Source organism: Debaryomyces fabryi (genome assembly GCF_001447935.2).
Source record: "Debaryomyces fabryi strain CBS 789 chromosome Unknown contig00010, whole genome shotgun sequence".
NCBI classification, from domain to species: domain Eukaryota; kingdom Fungi; phylum Ascomycota; class Pichiomycetes; order Serinales; family Debaryomycetaceae; genus Debaryomyces; species Debaryomyces fabryi.
The window spans coordinates 80651-97087 of NW_015385436.1; the positions used below are offsets into that span (position 1 = coordinate 80651).

General features: G+C 36.5%; 13 protein-coding genes across 13 annotated transcripts; 7 read left to right on the forward strand and 6 right to left on the reverse strand.

Annotated features, from left to right (window-relative positions):
* Positions 1-173: 173 nt before the first annotated feature.
* Positions 174-524, forward strand: YKE2 (tubulin-binding prefolding complex subunit; the record flags this gene model as incomplete). Its single annotated transcript, XM_015609702.1, has 1 exon — positions 174-524. The coding sequence occupies one exon, from the start codon at positions 174-176 to the stop codon at positions 522-524; it is 351 nt and encodes a 116-aa protein (XP_015469489.1).
* Positions 525-623: 99 nt separating this feature from the next.
* AC631_00873 (ubiquinone biosynthesis protein) lies at positions 624-1382 on the reverse strand (the record flags this gene model as incomplete). The annotated part of the gene is made up of 1 exon (XM_015609703.1): positions 624-1382. The coding sequence occupies one exon, from the start codon at positions 1380-1382 to the stop codon at positions 624-626; it is 759 nt and encodes a 252-aa protein (XP_015469490.1).
* Positions 1383-1924: 542 nt separating this feature from the next.
* Positions 1925-2473, forward strand: AC631_00874 (uncharacterized protein; the record flags this gene model as incomplete). Its single annotated transcript, XM_015609704.1, has 1 exon — positions 1925-2473. One exon carries the CDS (start codon positions 1925-1927, stop codon positions 2471-2473), a length of 549 nt encoding a protein of 182 aa, XP_015469491.1.
* Positions 2474-2497: 24 nt separating this feature from the next.
* Positions 2498-3466, reverse strand: AC631_00875 (uncharacterized protein; the record flags this gene model as incomplete). Its single annotated transcript, XM_015609705.1, has 1 exon — positions 2498-3466. The coding sequence occupies one exon, from the start codon at positions 3464-3466 to the stop codon at positions 2498-2500; it is 969 nt and encodes a 322-aa protein (XP_015469492.1).
* A 577-nt stretch (positions 3467-4043) lies between these two features.
* NUO1 (Nuo1p) lies at positions 4044-4664 on the forward strand (the record flags this gene model as incomplete). The annotated part of the gene is made up of 1 exon (XM_015609706.1): positions 4044-4664. One exon carries the CDS (start codon positions 4044-4046, stop codon positions 4662-4664), a length of 621 nt encoding a protein of 206 aa, XP_015469493.1.
* Positions 4665-5204: 540 nt separating this feature from the next.
* Positions 5205-7820, forward strand: AC631_00877 (uncharacterized protein; the record flags this gene model as incomplete). The annotated part of the gene is made up of 1 exon (XM_015609707.1): positions 5205-7820. The coding sequence occupies one exon, from the start codon at positions 5205-5207 to the stop codon at positions 7818-7820; it is 2616 nt and encodes an 871-aa protein (XP_015469494.1).
* A 199-nt stretch (positions 7821-8019) lies between these two features.
* Positions 8020-8787, forward strand: AC631_00878 (uncharacterized protein; the record flags this gene model as incomplete). Its single annotated transcript, XM_015609708.1, has 1 exon — positions 8020-8787. The coding sequence occupies one exon, from the start codon at positions 8020-8022 to the stop codon at positions 8785-8787; it is 768 nt and encodes a 255-aa protein (XP_015469495.1).
* A 197-nt stretch (positions 8788-8984) lies between these two features.
* AC631_00879 (putative ATP-dependent kinase) lies at positions 8985-9884 on the forward strand (the record flags this gene model as incomplete). The annotated part of the gene is made up of 1 exon (XM_015609709.1): positions 8985-9884. The coding sequence occupies one exon, from the start codon at positions 8985-8987 to the stop codon at positions 9882-9884; it is 900 nt and encodes a 299-aa protein (XP_015469496.1).
* A 38-nt stretch (positions 9885-9922) lies between these two features.
* Positions 9923-11692, reverse strand: GAP1 (Gap1p; the record flags this gene model as incomplete). Its single annotated transcript, XM_015609710.1, has 1 exon — positions 9923-11692. The coding sequence occupies one exon, from the start codon at positions 11690-11692 to the stop codon at positions 9923-9925; it is 1770 nt and encodes a 589-aa protein (XP_015469497.1).
* Positions 11693-12036: 344 nt separating this feature from the next.
* Positions 12037-13107, reverse strand: AC631_00881 (uncharacterized protein; the record flags this gene model as incomplete). The annotated part of the gene is made up of 1 exon (XM_015609711.1): positions 12037-13107. One exon carries the CDS (start codon positions 13105-13107, stop codon positions 12037-12039), a length of 1071 nt encoding a protein of 356 aa, XP_015469498.1.
* A 147-nt stretch (positions 13108-13254) lies between these two features.
* On the forward strand, positions 13255-13610 carry AC631_00882 (U4/U6-U5 snRNP complex subunit; the record flags this gene model as incomplete). The annotated part of the gene is made up of 2 exons (XM_015609712.1): positions 13255-13282; positions 13339-13610. 2 exons carry the CDS (start codon positions 13255-13257, stop codon positions 13608-13610), a joined length of 300 nt encoding a protein of 99 aa, XP_015469499.1.
* Positions 13611-13701: 91 nt separating this feature from the next.
* On the reverse strand, positions 13702-14499 carry AC631_00883 (methylthioribulose 1-phosphate dehydratase; the record flags this gene model as incomplete). Its single annotated transcript, XM_015609713.1, has 1 exon — positions 13702-14499. The coding sequence occupies one exon, from the start codon at positions 14497-14499 to the stop codon at positions 13702-13704; it is 798 nt and encodes a 265-aa protein (XP_015469500.1).
* A 349-nt stretch (positions 14500-14848) lies between these two features.
* NOP5 (RNA-processing protein) lies at positions 14849-16387 on the reverse strand (the record flags this gene model as incomplete). The annotated part of the gene is made up of 1 exon (XM_015609714.1): positions 14849-16387. The coding sequence occupies one exon, from the start codon at positions 16385-16387 to the stop codon at positions 14849-14851; it is 1539 nt and encodes a 512-aa protein (XP_015469501.1).
* Between the last annotated feature and the right edge of the window lie 50 nt (positions 16388-16437).

Genomic DNA, 16437 nt, shown 5'->3' on the forward strand with positions numbered 1-16437 from the left:
TTCGATTTGTTTCTATATAGTTTTGGTTTAGGTTGGTTAGTTTTCAATAAAGGTACATAAGTAACAAGTTTTCATAAGTTTTTGATTTTGTGAAACTTTTCTTCATATATGATTTTCGAAGATTTTGGAAAGTAATCTGGATGAACAGTAACTAAATCATTACACAGATCAAGATGGCGGACACTAAACAAGACTTTGAAAAGATCTCCTTGGAGTTCAGCAATGCTCAAAGAAATCTCAATGAGTTGATGACAGCTCGTTCCACATTAGAAACACAATACCAGGAAAACAAAATTGTTTTAAGTGAATTCGACCATTTAAATGAAGATTCCAAAATTTACAAGCTAACGGGCCCTATATTAATGCCACAAGATTACAGTGAAGCTAAATTGAATGTTAACAAAAGAATTGAATTTATTGAAGGCGAAATCAAAAGAGTAGAGACTAAAATCGGAGATGAAGAAAAGAAGATTGAAGCTTACAGAGAAAAATTGATAGCTATTAGAACCAAAATGAATTCGTAATAACGTATCTATCAATATAAATAGCATATATGTATATTAGCAGTCTTTAAATATAATTTTCTATATAATATAATAATAGTAAAAAAAACTTAATTTAATTTAACCTCTAGCTAATTGACTCTTGATCAAGTTGACTAAACTGATAGCATTAAACGTACCCCATTGCTCAACATCATTATACGCTCCACCTAAGTTGCTGAATGCCTGCACCTTATCTTCGACAAACTTCTTAGTATGTTGAAAATCTTCACTTGTATCCTGCAACATGAAAACCTCGGAACTGACATAAATAGAAGAGAATCCCAATCTTTTAGAGTACCAGGCAAAGTCATTAGAAGTATCTCCCGCATAAAATGCTATATCGTCACTCAAATTGTGCAATTCGTCTAAAGATTGATTTATGTTGTACGGCGCAATCAACTGCGATAAACCTGACGATAATTTGTCTATGATAGGTTGATTATATTCTAATCTCTTATTAATTAAATATATGACTCTTTCATACTCATCATTTATAGTGTTGAACTGGCTTTTAGGATCTAATACATGATCTTGTAAGGTTTGTCTCTGAATTTTAAGCCAGTGTAACATTAATTGGAACTCTAATGAATTTCCTGAAGGAGCACTAGACAAAGCTGACTGTAAAGAATCTGGGTATTTCAAGTCCCTGATCGCATGGGTTATACATAACGAATCAAATCCGAATTTTGGAAGGTACGTAAGCGATTTCGTCAATATTATTGATTCCATCGATTTTGGATTAACGATTATATTTGAGCTTGGATGATCTATTGAATGGTATGCACGTCTGGTCATGTATGACGGCTTAACCGCTGGTCTTATTATGGATTTGAACATGGCTATAGCTTATCTTCTATACTTTTTATTTTACCTTTTCTCTGAAATGACTATAGCTAATGGAAAATCGTAAGTTTTGATAATGTCCAACCTGCGGAACTGAAAAATTATGTTTGCAGGTTAATTTACTATATATAGTGGCGCTAGATATTGATCTCTTATAGCATACCAAATAAAGTAGCTTTAACTGAAAGAATGTTGGTAAGTATATCTGTTGATTCAATTGGTTGGAGTATGTACTAATAAGACTTTAGATCAAACCATGGAATGAAGTACCAGCGCCTCGTCATACACTTGATGACGAAGTAGACGAAGCAACATCACCACCTATACCTAAGATATCAGTTGAATTGGATCATAATATCACATCAACGGATTATATCGTTATATCTCCAAATACATTAAAGGTTTTGGTTGAAAATTTGCCTAATGGTAAGACGGTGGGATCTATAAAAATTGAATATCCACAGTTAACAGACTTCCAAGCGAAAGATGAAGACGACTCCGATTATGACGAAGACGAACAGTTGTATTCTGCAGTTATGAGAAAGTCGTTGATTGATAAATATGGAAAACTAGAATTACCAATTGTACAACACGACGACGCATACTTGAGTATCAATATACCCCATTTCCAAAACATAATAGTGAATAATATATTGGCCCGTAAACTTACGGAAGAATTAGACTCGAAAATCAACAAGTCGTGGATTACTTTGTCTCCTTCACTCATTAGTAGTAATGAGACTATTAACAAGTTAGAAGTCGATTCGAATGTTCAGACACCGAATATATATTCAGCTATTCCAAGTTTAAAGCCACCACATTTCATTACAGGCATAGGGGCATCTTTGAACTCACAAATATCCTCTATGGAGAAACCTAGGTTGATGTCATTGGTGTTGAGATCTGAAGGACAATTGGGTTTTGAAAAAATTGATACTGATGCGTTTATTGATGCATGCTTTGTCTTGAATGAACTCTTGGTTAACACGTCAGACAAAGAAAATTATTTGAAACAAATAAGCTTAGCCGTAAGAAAGATAATGGTAGTTCCAATTCTGGTATGTATATATAGTACGAGTATGTAATGAATAAGCATTTATATATAGCATCTATGCACTTGAATTTCTCATCGATAAGAAACAATTCCATAACACCGAGACAGACGAACTAAACGGTACTTGGAAGTCTCTAGGAACTAATAGAAAATTGAAGAATTGTACGGGAAACCACACAGAATAGTTTATTAATAATGTTTTCAAGTAGATTCTATCCAACTTGGCCTTTACGTCGTTCCAATTACCACTTTCGAGAACAATAGTCCCATATGTGAAAAAGCAAAAAAGCGAAACGGGTGAGAAGCATAACTGATCTGTTAACACTTTTCTAAGAACCTCAATAAATTTTGGATCTTTGGAGTATATTTGTAAGAATTTGTACCACCAGCATTGAACAAATGCCATAATAAAACCCCAGCACATAAACCCAGCTAATCTGTTGAATTGGAAAAATGTTAATTCTATCAGCTCTGATGGCAAGGGCGTCAAATCTGGATTGTAAGGTTGCATAGATGGACCCTCAGACGTAGAATCATCATCCTGAATGTAATCTATAAACCTGTTTAAGACCTCATCATCACTCTCTGCAGCAACGTGTTCATCATCAAGACTGCCATCGCGGCTCTCGTGAACTCTGTAGTTATTAGGATTAAATGAAATGTCCCCAAATCCCGCAGTATTCCTGTGAAATTTAAAACTTAGTCTTGGTTCAGTTGGATTATAACATAGAAGAGACTGTGCCAATGTTTCAGATATACCATATAAAACAAGATTAGTCACAATTATGGTAATTAACGAATTCTTCATATACAATCCGGTATATTTAGTAGTTAATTTAAGCAAAAATGTTCCTAAAATGCCGATGATAACGAAATTCAATGCTGGGATATTGTATATCCGTGGACAATTGATTATTTTTGTAAATACCGAGGGATCTGAACCTATACTATTATAATCTTGAGACTCTATATCAGATAAATCCGGTAACCCCCTCCCATATTCATCTTCAAGCCGTATTGCCATATTTCGTTATTAAACGGTTATCTACTTCTAGTAAATAAAGGCAAAGTGATATAGATATATCATTGGTACTGCACATAGTTTGTACTTATTCATACCTAGGAATATACCGTACATTGTCTGTCACCATGTCACTTTATGAATTAGCGGAATTTGTGAATGAACAATTACGTCTATTGAACGTCGAATTCATCCTATCCTGCAATACATCTTCTGCTCCCAATGTTTCAGAATATTAACCCTGCTGGTAAACTCAGACACAATAGGTATAGTCGCGATCGTTCGCAGCCATACTTAATATACTCAAATATTAGGCAAACAGCGATGCTACAGAATGAAGAGAGTCAACAAAGCTCCACAACCTCTCGTACTGATTCAGTATTGCTGTTTCAACCTCAAAACATTGTGTTCCAAAACATCCCTACACCTTTGACATTGCCTCCATACACCTATGTTTTATATATGGTACATACACGTCACTCCCCGAATTCGCTTCCAATCAAATTTTGCGAATTGAAAATTAGTATGAACGGTATTAAACATTTCAATAGAAGTTTGATTAATTGCAAAACTATAAAGGATGTCCTATAATAAGAACTACGAGCCCGTGAGATCAGATCCACCATACTCTGACTACGAACTTATCGATGTTGATCCACATTTCAAGAGAGTCATTTCATACTTTAGACCATCTGATTATGGATGCTGGGCGGCTACCATGGCAGGGTTCCCATTGGCATTACATCTTTGGGAAAGATTAGAACCAAGTGCCGGTGCATTTAAAGCTCCAAGTAGGGTTCCAGGTGGAGCTTTAAGAGCAGCCTCATTATTGGGATTCTGTGGTGGTTTTTACTTGGCTTATGTTAGATCCTCCAGAAGATTTTTGGGATGGTCCGAAAACGCCAGAGAAGTCAAGAAAGACAGATACGAGATTAAGAAATTGTTATCAGAAGAAAAATTACCATACCACGAAAACGAATCCGTCTTGGATGACAGAATGAAGGATATTGCCAATAGAAACTCGCAATTCTCTTTCACCGTGATGGCCATTATACCATGGTTCAACTTGGCACATCACCCATACCACGGTGTGTCGATCCAAAAATACTACGAAAACAGACCTGGTGAAGAAGAATGGGGTTTCAATAACTTGAAGCCTTTCGAAGACATCAAAGCCAAGTACTCTAAACACATCGAGTAAATGTGGCTCTATCCCACCTAATATCATCCCTACATAGGATCACTACAAACATTATCACGGATTTATTGCAGAATTTGCTCTTTGTGCTTGCTAATACAATACTTTCTAGTGGGGTTAAGTATTAAATTACACGGAATTACCGTGTATCCATCATTTGTCATAATTATCTTTGCTGGTTGACATTTATTCTGCCTTACACAATACATATTTTTATTCCTTCAATAGCCATTATAGGTTGTCTATTTTATATAATACTACTAAAGTTTACTCAATACAAGTTGCATTTTGCCAATTTTACCAATTTTCATCAAGTCAATTGCAACATGCGAGATCTGGATGATCGCAAATGCATCATGACGATTGTATAGTTCGGTAGTGTCATTATTCACCATGAATTACTCGTTAATCTTCTAGTAATCATAGTCTTAAGATTCTTGTCGTGCGCGCTTCATTTGTTTTGTTTACAAAACAAAAAAATCATTTAGACCTGATCCTACACAACTTAGACGTTACGGGAAGCCATACATAGAGCACTACAGTATGTCTGATGAACCTGATTATTCATCGTTGTCCCTAGAGGAAAAATTGGAACACAAATTATGGAAGGCTAGACTCCAGGCGTATGAGGAGATCACCAAACAGTGTCAAAATTCACGTAATGATCAAGATGAATGTTTTGAGAAACTTAATACAAAGCCAGAAATATTTAAAAAGGCAGTGGTTGATGCCAATGTCGTTGCACAAGAATCGGGTATTCAAGCATTATCTAGTTTCTTGGAATTTGGAGGGAATGCATCCAATGCTCAGAGATTGAAATCTTCTGGAGTCGTAACCTCGCTATGTGAGAAAGGGTTGTCCTCGTCTAGGGCAGGAACAAAAGCCAAGGCTAACGAGTGTTTGTTGTGGTTTGTTGAGCTTTCTGAGGATCCTAATAATGTAGTTGAAGACATATTGCCCTTTTTAAAGCACCGTCTACCAAAATTGGTAGCAGCTTGTGTGGGTGCATTACATGTAATAGTGGAGAATTTTGGATGCCATTCAGTGGTATCACCAAAACTAATAATTCCATGTCTAGGAAAACTTTTTGCCCATGCAGATCGAAATGTAAGGGCTGAGACTACCAAATTGACAGTCGAATTATATAAATGGATGGGTGGTGCATTAGAAACGATTTTATTTCCTGACTTAAAGCCTGTGCAACAAAAAGATTTAGCAAAAGCATTCGAGCCATTGCAGAACGTAACACCCGAGCAAAAAAGATTCACTAGAAGCCAACAAATTGATATAAATAGACGCAAAGAAGAAGAGAGCAGAATGGAGGCTGCTGGCAACGAGGATATTGAAATGAAAGACGCACAAGATGATAAGTCTGAAGGGCCACAGTTCGACCCTTTTGATTTGATTGAACCTGTTGAAGTATTGTCAAAATTACCATCTGATTTAAATGCCAGAATATCTTCTACCAAGTGGAAAGATCGTAAAGAAGTATTGGAAGAAGTGCACGCTGTGTTGGAAAAAGCTGCAAAACTATCTACAAAAGATGACTACTTGGAACTTGTAAGAATTTTTGCAAAATGTATGAAGGATGCCAACATTCAAGTGGTTCAATTGGCTGCAAATTGTATAGAGTTTCTAGCAAAAGGTTTGAAAATTGATTTTCAAAGATATCAATCGATTGTTCTTGGACCGATGATTGAAAGAACGAAAGAGAAAAAGGCTTCAGTTGCTGATGCTTTAAACAATGCAATGTTTTCTATATTTGCTTCTTCTACTTTGAGTGATATATTAGATGAGACGCTAGCCGGTATGAAGCATAAAACGCCACAAGTCAAGATTGCATCAACAAGCTTTTTGCAAAAGTGCTTAGCAGCAACTAAGGTGCCACCTAAGGCTTCAGATATCGGAAACATCATGGAATCAGGTGTTAAATTGTTAAGTGACTCACAAGAACCCGTGAGACAAGCCTCCACTGAGATGATTGGAACATTAATGAAAATAACAGGAGAAAGAGAGCTCAATTCATTCTTAGAGAAGGTTGATGATAATAGGAGAGCAAAAGTTACGAAATTCTACGAGGAAGTGGAAGTTAATTCTAAGATGGGAGCTTCTCATACTTCATCCGAGACTAAAAATATAGCCCCTTCACGAGATGGTGGTGTGAATAAATTAACGAGAACTAGAACTGGTCTTTCATCCAGCTCTTCAACTGGTACCAAGAAGCTTAGTTTATTATCTGGCACTACACTTAAAAAGTCCTCGCTAGATCAGCATTCCAACTCAACAATTCCATCCAAACGTCTTGCGACATCACCTGCAAAAAGGTCTGATGAAGCATCGAAAGTGACGTCAATTGGACGAGGGTTGACAGGAAGACCGTTAACATCCAATACACCATCGATGAGCGCTACTTCTACTGCAAAGCCAGTCAATAGCTTATCTTTCAAGGAAAAAGAGGAATTACAAGCTTTGCGTAGAGAGAAACAACAGTGGCTAGAGAAACAAGAGCAGGTGCTACAAGCTCAAGAACGAACCAACGAAGAAAAATTGAACCTAACTCAAGAAATAGCACAACTTAATAGTAAATTCGAAAATATACTGAAAGATCACACCAATGCCTTGCTCATGGTCAAGCAGAAAGAAACCCAAATTCTCCGTTCAAACAGTGACTTAGAAAATGCTAAGTTGAAGATACGAGATCTTGAACAAACCATAGAAATGATGAAATTGCAACAAAACTCTTACACCGGCCAACAGCTGACCCAGCCAGCCAAGCATTCGTATAATTCTGCTTTCAGTTCGTCGTCAACGTCACCATTTGAAACTAAGCAAAGGTATCAGCCATCAGAAGCTCCACCTACAGAAAGTCGCATATCATCCGGTGAACTTAGTACTCGGGTGAATAGATTATCGATAGATGGCAATCCACAGATTGAAACCTCCGGAAACACCTACAATGGTAATTCATACAATCGATTCAGCAGCCCACAAAAAATGGCAGATAATACAAACGTGTATACATCCAGTTTGACTAAAGATTCGATGATAAATACAAATGATGACAGCTGGAGGAGAGCAGCAGAAGTAACCTCGCAGCTAAAGGCAAGAATAGAGAAGATGAAAGCAAGATCTAGAAGCGGAATGTCTAATTTCTCTTAGTTAAGGTTTATATTAATGTATTTAAACATGTTACAGTATCATACTATGTAATTCTTGTAGAAAAAATCACTCGTTGATCAGGTGAAAATATTGATTCCGGTTTCGGCGTAAACATTTCATCAACATTTTCCGGGCAACGACTTACAAGAATCATAGATGCACATACTTGTTTGACAACTTGATATACAATTAAAGGAATATGTCGTCGAAGTTGAAAATTTTGGTACCAGTCAAAAGGGTGATTGATTTTGCAATCAAACCAAGAATTAATAAAGCCCAAACAGGTGTGGAAACTAAGGGAGTTAAATTCAGTATTAATCCATTTTGTGATATTGCATTAGAAGAGTCAATTAGAATCAGAGAAGCTAACAAGGGATTGGTTGAAAAGATTCATGCTGTTTCTATTGGACCAACAAAGGCACAAGATATATTAAGGACTGCATTGGCTAAAGGTGCTGATTCCACCACTTTGATAGACGTAGGTGATGAAGAAGTTGAACCATTGACCGTGGCCAAGCTCTTACAAAAGACTGTTGAAAAGGAAAACTCCAATTTGGTTATCTTAGGAAAACAAGCTATTGATGATGATTCTAATCAAACCGGGCAAATGTTAGCTGGTTTGTTGAACTGGCCACAAGCCACCAATGCTTCAAAAGTTGAAATTGATGGTGATAACGTTACTGTTACCCGTGAAATTGACGGTGGTTCTGATACTTTACGTGCCAAGTTACCAATGATCATCACTACTGATTTAAGATTAAATGAGCCAAGATATGCTTCCTTGCCAAACATCATGAAGGCCAAGAAGAAGCCATTGGAAAAATTGAAGGTCAGTGATTTAGGTATTGAATTATCTAAGAGATTAGAAACCTTAAAAGTTGAAGAGCCACCTCAGAGAGAGGCTGGTATTAAGGTGGATTCAGTTGACGAATTGATTAGTAAATTGAAAGAATTAAAGGCTATTTAATAATTCTAGCGTCAATCATATCCATTTCATTTCATCTCATTTGTTTAAAAGTTATTTATAAATATAATACATTAATCATAATACATAAATCCTTCTCTGTAGCGTATGTCCGTGTAATATGTGCGGTTGTATTTTGTGCCAGTATAAAAGATGAAAATTCGCTACTATAAAACCCTTCAATAAGCCATATTATAAACATGACTACATTAACTAGAAGTATTGAGTACTTGTCCCCTATTATAGACTCTTATGTACGCAGTGTACCTGAAAAAGCTTTGGTTGTTGGAATAAGTGGACCCCAAGGTTCGGGAAAGTCTTATTTGACAAATGAATTGGGTCCTCAGTTGAGGGTATTGTACCCCAAATTAAACATAGTTCTGTTTCTGATGGATGATTTATACCTTACGCATGAAGATCAATTGGAGTTGACTAGTCGTTCTCGCGAATATATGGATGATAACAAGCTATTGCAAGGCCGGGGGCTCCCTGGTACCCATGACATTACCTTGGGGGCTGATCTTTTCTCGAAATTAATGAACAGAAGTCCAGAACTGGCCACGAGAAAGATATCAATTCCTTTCTATGATAAGGGTGCATTCAATGGTGAAGGTGATAGGTCTCCGGAATGTAACTGGAATGTGGTCCAAACTCCAGTAGACGTGATTATCTTTGAGGGATGGTTCAATGGTTTCCAACCTTTGTCATTTGATCAATTACGAGTGAAATATTTAACTTCAGATCTAAATAAATCCGTTCTACAAAGGCATAAGATGTTCCATGTTGAACAGGTGAATGAGAACTTAAAAGAATATGCCAAATTATGGTCATTGTTCGATTATTTCATTTACTTGGAAACAGATTCTTTGCAGAACGTTTACAATTGGAGATTGGAACAGGAGCATTATCTCAAAGCAACTACTCCAGCAGGTACTGGTATGACTGATGAAGAAGTCGTTAGGTTTGTTGATCGATACATGCCAATCTACGAACTATATTATGATACAATGTGTAGTAATGGATGTGTTCCAATAGGGGGCCATAATCTCAAATTAGTTATTGATGCAAAACGTAATATTTTGGATTCTATGATCTATTAAATAATGTACACGTATTAATATAAATTCTATTATATAAATTAACACCAAAACTTGTAAACTCTTACAAAGAATGGCTTTTCGGCAAGTTGAGCTTTTTCTTCAGCAATTTCTTGTTGTAGAACATCGAGATCAATATTAATTCTACCGATGTCAATGTCTAAATCCTTGGCTCTAATGAATAAAGTCCAATCCTTCTTCCAAAGCTTATATCCTAACCAAGATACAAGGATCACTGGTAATCCTAAGTAGGAAAGGAAAAAGTCATAAGCATTTGGGCTACCTCCAAGAGGGAATAATGCTATCCAAAATTGAGCAACTAATACTAAACAATTGAGTGCTAATCCATAATATGATCCCCAGACACCACATTGTGATACGTATGGTAATTCAGCAGTAGTTCTACCTTGGTATGACATGGCCCTTCTGAAACGAATATGAGCAACATTAATTGAGATCCATGTAAAAATAGAACTTAATCCGGATAATGCTAATAACCAGTTAAAAGCTTCAACCTGTTTATCAGATGCAGCAATGAATGCAAAAAGGCCAAAAACATTGGTAATTACAATAGCAACAAGTGGTCTACCGGCTCTATCGACATAACCCGTCCATTTTGGGGCCATACCCTGTTCAGCCAATGAATTTAATGACCTTGAAGTAGCATAGACTGAAGAGTTACCGACTGACAAAACAGCAATTAAAATAACTGCATTAATTACACTAGGTAAACCTTTAATACCTCCGTTACGAATTGCAATAACAAACGGAGATGCAGTAGCATCGACATCAGAAGCTCCTATTAAACTGCTATCAGTGTATGAAACTAAGGTACCTACCATAGTCAATGATACCAAATAGAACAAACAAATTCTCCAGAAAACCTGTTTAATGGCCCTTGGCAAGGTTTTTCTTGGATTTGAGGTTTCAGCTGCTGTTAAACCAATCATTTCAGTACCACCAAAACTAAAGGCAGCAGTTACAAAAACGGAACAAACACCTTTGAAACCATTTGCAAATGGACCAGGCTCTCTCCAATTTCTTCCCCCAATAAATTCATGGCTTGGACCACCACCACAAATCAAGACAATACTTAATATTATGAACCCAATAACTGCAATGACTTTCACCAATGAAAATACGAATTCAGCTTCACCATAACCTTTAACACCGAGCATGGTAATAAACACTACTGAAACCCAAAATATTGCCACAAATATATCTGAATTTAAATCTGAGTTCCAATACTTAATTGTAATCGAAGCCGCTACTAATTCTAAAGGCAACAATACAAAAAATTGCATGAAATAGTTCCATCCGATAGCAAATCCAACAGCTGGTTCTATAAATCTAGTAGCATAAATGTTAAAACCACCACTAACAGGTAATGCAACTGATAACTCACCTAATCCTTGAACAGTAGCGAATACCCCAGTAGAAATAATAGTCCATGCAATAATCAACCCAGCAGAACCACCGTCTCTAAGAGCGCCACCTGACCCTACGAATAAACCTGTTCCGATAGAAGATCCTATGGCAATCATTTGCAAATGTCTAGATTTTAAAGAACGAGACAATTGAGAATTAGCCGACCTCAAAGCTGCCCTCTCAACATCAGTGAGCTTTGCTTCTTCCTCTTCCGAGATATCCTTCGATGTCAATGTACGAGATTGTTCAGCTGGTTTGAATGAGTCCTTGAATGACAGCCAGATTCCCCCGTTATCTGCGCTTTCGAGCGAGTCACTTCTGATATGATCGACCTCAGAGAAACTATTTGATTTCTCACGAGATACTTTGCTATTAACGCTCATGTTTTAATCGTTGCAATGTAAACAATCTTCTACAATATCATTCAAATAAAATATATCTGAAAATTTTTATCTTATATGAATAATGGCTTCATCAGAGCCTTCATCGGATTCGAAATTTTCATGAACACTATTACTTTATATAAAATCGAAGGGCAATGGTGCATGGATGAGTCACATCAGATACAATTGATTCCTAAACGGTTCCGTTCAACCAAGATGAACGGTCAAATTTTGCAGTAAAGTGGTCTCATATGGAAAGAGATCGCGGAAAGGGCATTTTTTTGAAATGCCGTTTCAAAATCGAAGCAGATATGTTCGCTTAATGGTGTTCGATGCAGGAAGAACTATATTATCTTTCGTTTCTTTTGATTCATATTTGTAGAACCCGGAACCGAAGCTTCATCCAAGATTCTCTTGGATGTACTACATACAGTGGAGTCAACTAAAGGATTCTCTGACAGATTGATGTTGTCAAATTTCGTCGGATTCAGGTGTATCTGGGTATTTAAATTTTCTTGGAGTTCATGGTAATCATTAAATAGCTTTTTAGAATTAGTTTCCAAACCTATGATTCTCGGTAAAAGTAATTTTAAATACTGCTTTATGGAAACTATTTCTTGTGAAAGGGACTGATTTGATCCACGATCATTATCACTGATAAATCTCTGCAAAGATAGTAGTTTGTCGAAAGTTGCCTTATCATGGGACTCAAGAATATTGCATATCTTACTATGTTCTTTAGAATTAGCTTTAGTAGACTCGCAAATGGTTTCTTGCAACAACCTTTCTAATTTTTCTAATCTGTGGAACGTTTTGTCTGTATTTTTGATCATCTCTTTTAGCAATTTATTATTCGATAATGTGTAGTCTACTTGCTCCCCTATGAAGGTTTCAATTGACCCCACGCTATTTCTGGTATCTCTTGAGGAACAAGGTTTGAACATTTTTTCGATAGTTGTAACTTTTTCAGATAAAATATTAACAGTCTCTAACAACTTTTCATTTGTATCGTATCCGCTACTCGTCTTCTTCACCTCCTCGATCTGACATGTCATTTGGCTCAATTTCGTCGTCATCTCCTCACAAGCAACCTTCAAAAAATCATAGTTCTGTTTGAATATGTGACCCAAGTTACCAGTAACAATTTCTTTCAAGGATATTGATTCGAGCTCTAACCTTGCAGCCCATGTAATTAATTTATCATCTGCATTCTCCACATGCGATGACGTATGCTTATCTTCTTTGTAGACGTCTTTGGCATTGGTTTTGTCGTTAGTTTGCGAAACAAACTGGAGTGATGTAGCTTGGCTTGGTTCGCCAGTATTCTTCAATTTCTTGTTTTCTTTCATTTCTGAAAATATTATATCAATCTCACTCGAGAGACCATAGTCCGTAGATGGTTCTTCGTTATTCATAGCGTTGCTGTCTTAGTAGATGTTTCGTTAAGTAGACACTTCTATTGATTTGCAACATATGAGAGTACTAAAATTCGCGCTGAGGGAAGTGAAAATAAAATCTTACTGTTGATGCTATTCATTAAAAACCAATCATATAGTATCGAAATGTCTAGCCTTAAAGAGTTCTTAGAAAGTATGTTGAATGCTATAGTATCATATAATATTGAAGGATTTTACTAACATAAATAGAAAAAGTTAGAGTAATAACAACCGATGCCCGTTTATTTGAAGGAACACTCGAAGGATTTGATAATTCAACTAATGTTATCATTAACAATTGCATAGAAAGATTGATTTACCCCGATGAAGAAGACGAGAACCAGGAAATACCGTTAGGCTTATATTTGATGCGAGGAGGAAATATTGTTTGTATTGGAGAGATCGATGATACAATAGATACTACCATAGATTGGACTAAAATCAAAGGAGAGACATTAAAAGGAACAAAAAATCCTTTATAAGCAATTCAGTTTATTTTTATTTGCATTGTTATTGTTTGAATAACTAAACTTGTATACTAGCTACATAGATTAATTATACTATTTATCTTCATTAATTTGATTGGGTGGTTGTAGGAATACCTGATTGCTTCATTTTAACGGCCAACTCTAATAAATAATCCAAGGCTTCATTGTAAACCTTGGCTTTCCATACATCTTCACCCCAGACATATATACCATGTCTTCTGACAAGAACAGCCGTAGTCCCCGGATAGTTTTTGATAGCTTCTTGGAGACTATCTGTCAAGTCCTCTTCGTGGGGAGTATTTTCAATGATTGGAATAACAAGCTTATCAAAGTATTGCATGCTTCCAACCTTCTCAACTTTACCAGTCTTTTCATTCACCGCCAATTTTGGCAATGCTTTGATTTGTTCAATATGGGAAATTTCGAATTCAACCTTATCTCCCCATAACAAACTACACATGACAGCATTCTGAGAATGGGTGTGGATACATGCACCAGCATCTCTCATGGTATAGCAGCTCATGAACAACGGAGTACATGCTGATGGCTTATACTTATATGATTTGGTTAATTCCGTTGGGCAATCATTAGGAGTACGTAAAAGCTTTTCGTCTGGCAATTCTACTACGAACATTTCCCATGGTTGTAATTTCTCCTTCTGAATTCCGGAAGGAGCAATGTATACCAAGTTTGGATTTTTACCCTTCACATCACGAATGGAAATACCACCGCCTGTACCAGTGACCCAATTGTTGTCATAAAACAAGCGACACAATTCACAGATTAAATTTGCCGGATGATTTGGATCATTAGCATCGAGCAAAGAGTCATCTAATTTCGAGATTTCGTCTCTTTTTTTGTTGCAATGGCAAGAAGCAGACATGACAATTTCTTGAAGTATTTATGCGATCTATTAGTTATAGCCGAGTCAAGTGAAAACCTACTAGCATTAGTCTTTTATTGTATTTGCCAGGTGAATTATATACTGAATCAGATAGGGCCACGTGATGGTATATAGCTTACAGTCAATATCAAACTATCAATAAAATATATATTAAAACACTTTCAACCAAGTACTATAGAACAAATGTATGAATGATATAAACACCGCAAGCTAGACTAGCTCACGTATAATAATTGAATACCAATTAAAGTAAGTTTTGGTAAAAAAATGAACAAAATGCAAAATACTAAAAATCTAAACATCTAAATTTTCATCCTGGTCAAACAGTTTATTTCTTTTCCTTCTTCTTTTCTTTCTTTTCCTTCTTGTCTTTCTTTTCTTTCTTATCCTTCTTTTCCTTCTTATCCTTCTTTTCCTTCTTTGATTTCTTAGAATCTTCTTCTTCGTCGTCTTCTTCTCTCTTTCTCTTCTTGTCTTTCTTGTCTTTCTTTTCCTTCTTTTCTTTCTTTTCCTTCTTTGGTTCTTCTTCGGTTTCAGATTCATCATCAGAGTCGGCATCAGCCATTGGAGCATCAGCATCAGCGTTGTAAGCACGGGCTTCGGTGATATCAACCTTTGGTTGTTCTCTGATAACCTTAGCAGTAGTTCTTAAATCACGTCCTTCTAAAGCACTTAATCTGGATTCGACCTTAGTTCTAACAGATAAACCGAAATCACCGGAGTCATCACGTTCTTCAGCTAAAGAATCATATCTTAAGGCAACGGCAGCCTTGGCAGCTAAAACTCTAGCAATCTTACCCTTGTTCTTACCAGAAGCTTGACCAACTAAAGAAGCGTGGTATAATAAACCATACTTTGGTGTGTCATGCTTAGTCTTTAAGGCTCTGAATAAGGCCTTTTCAGCACCTAATATTTGGATAGTTGAAGCAGGAGCCTTTGCTAAAGAAGTTAAAGAACCAGCGTGAGCAATTAATCTAGCACCAACTAATTCACCGACTAAAGCAGTTAAATTTGGAGCAATAGCCTTCATACGAGATGATAAATAGTTAGATAATTGTTCTCTGTAAGCAGCAAAGTCAACAATTTGTTCAGCTAAAGCCTTAATGTTTTCTAAATCAATATCAGTGATTTCAGTACCCATTGAAACTTCTGCGGCGGATTTAACTTGTTCTTCAGCTTCTTCTGGTAAAATTTCTGATAAGTCGGTATCAGCTGCATTGGATCTAATACCCATGGTCAAAATGATTCTTGCGTATGCAACGGAGTCAGTGATCATCTTGGCCAATTCTGGGAAATGCCATCCGTACCATTCCTTACAACGCATAGCATAAGTATTTAATTCCTTGTCTAAGTCATCTAATAAAGCAATGGCTTGAACGATCATGGTATCAACCTTATCAGCGGAGAACTTCAATTTGTGACGACCCATGGAGTGGGCTAACCCTAAGGACATTTGCTTTAAGGCAGAGTCATCTAAACCTGGCAATAATTCAGGTAAAAATTCCTTGATAGCTCTGTGCAAGTCTAAAGAAGCAGCGTCTGAAACAACAGAGAAGTTTAATCCTAACTTGTTAATAGCATTACCCAACTTGGCTTCTGACACAATTAAAGTTGCCTTCTTGTCGTTCTTAACGTCTTCCAACATTTTTTTCAAGTTGTCAGTAATACGTCCTTCGATAATAGCATTGGCTTCTTCCAAAGCGTTGGCAGCAGACTGGAACTTCTCGAAACGATGAATTTTGAATTGTTCTGTCACTTTTTCAACTGTGTTCAAGTCTTCGATCAACGACGAAGACTTGTAGATTTTTTTGTCCGATGCTTTCAATAAAGCATAACCGGCAGCGGTTTCTGTTAATACGTAAGCCATTTTACTTTTCCTTCGTTATTGTCTTGTTTCTGAAGTGTAATTACTTGTGC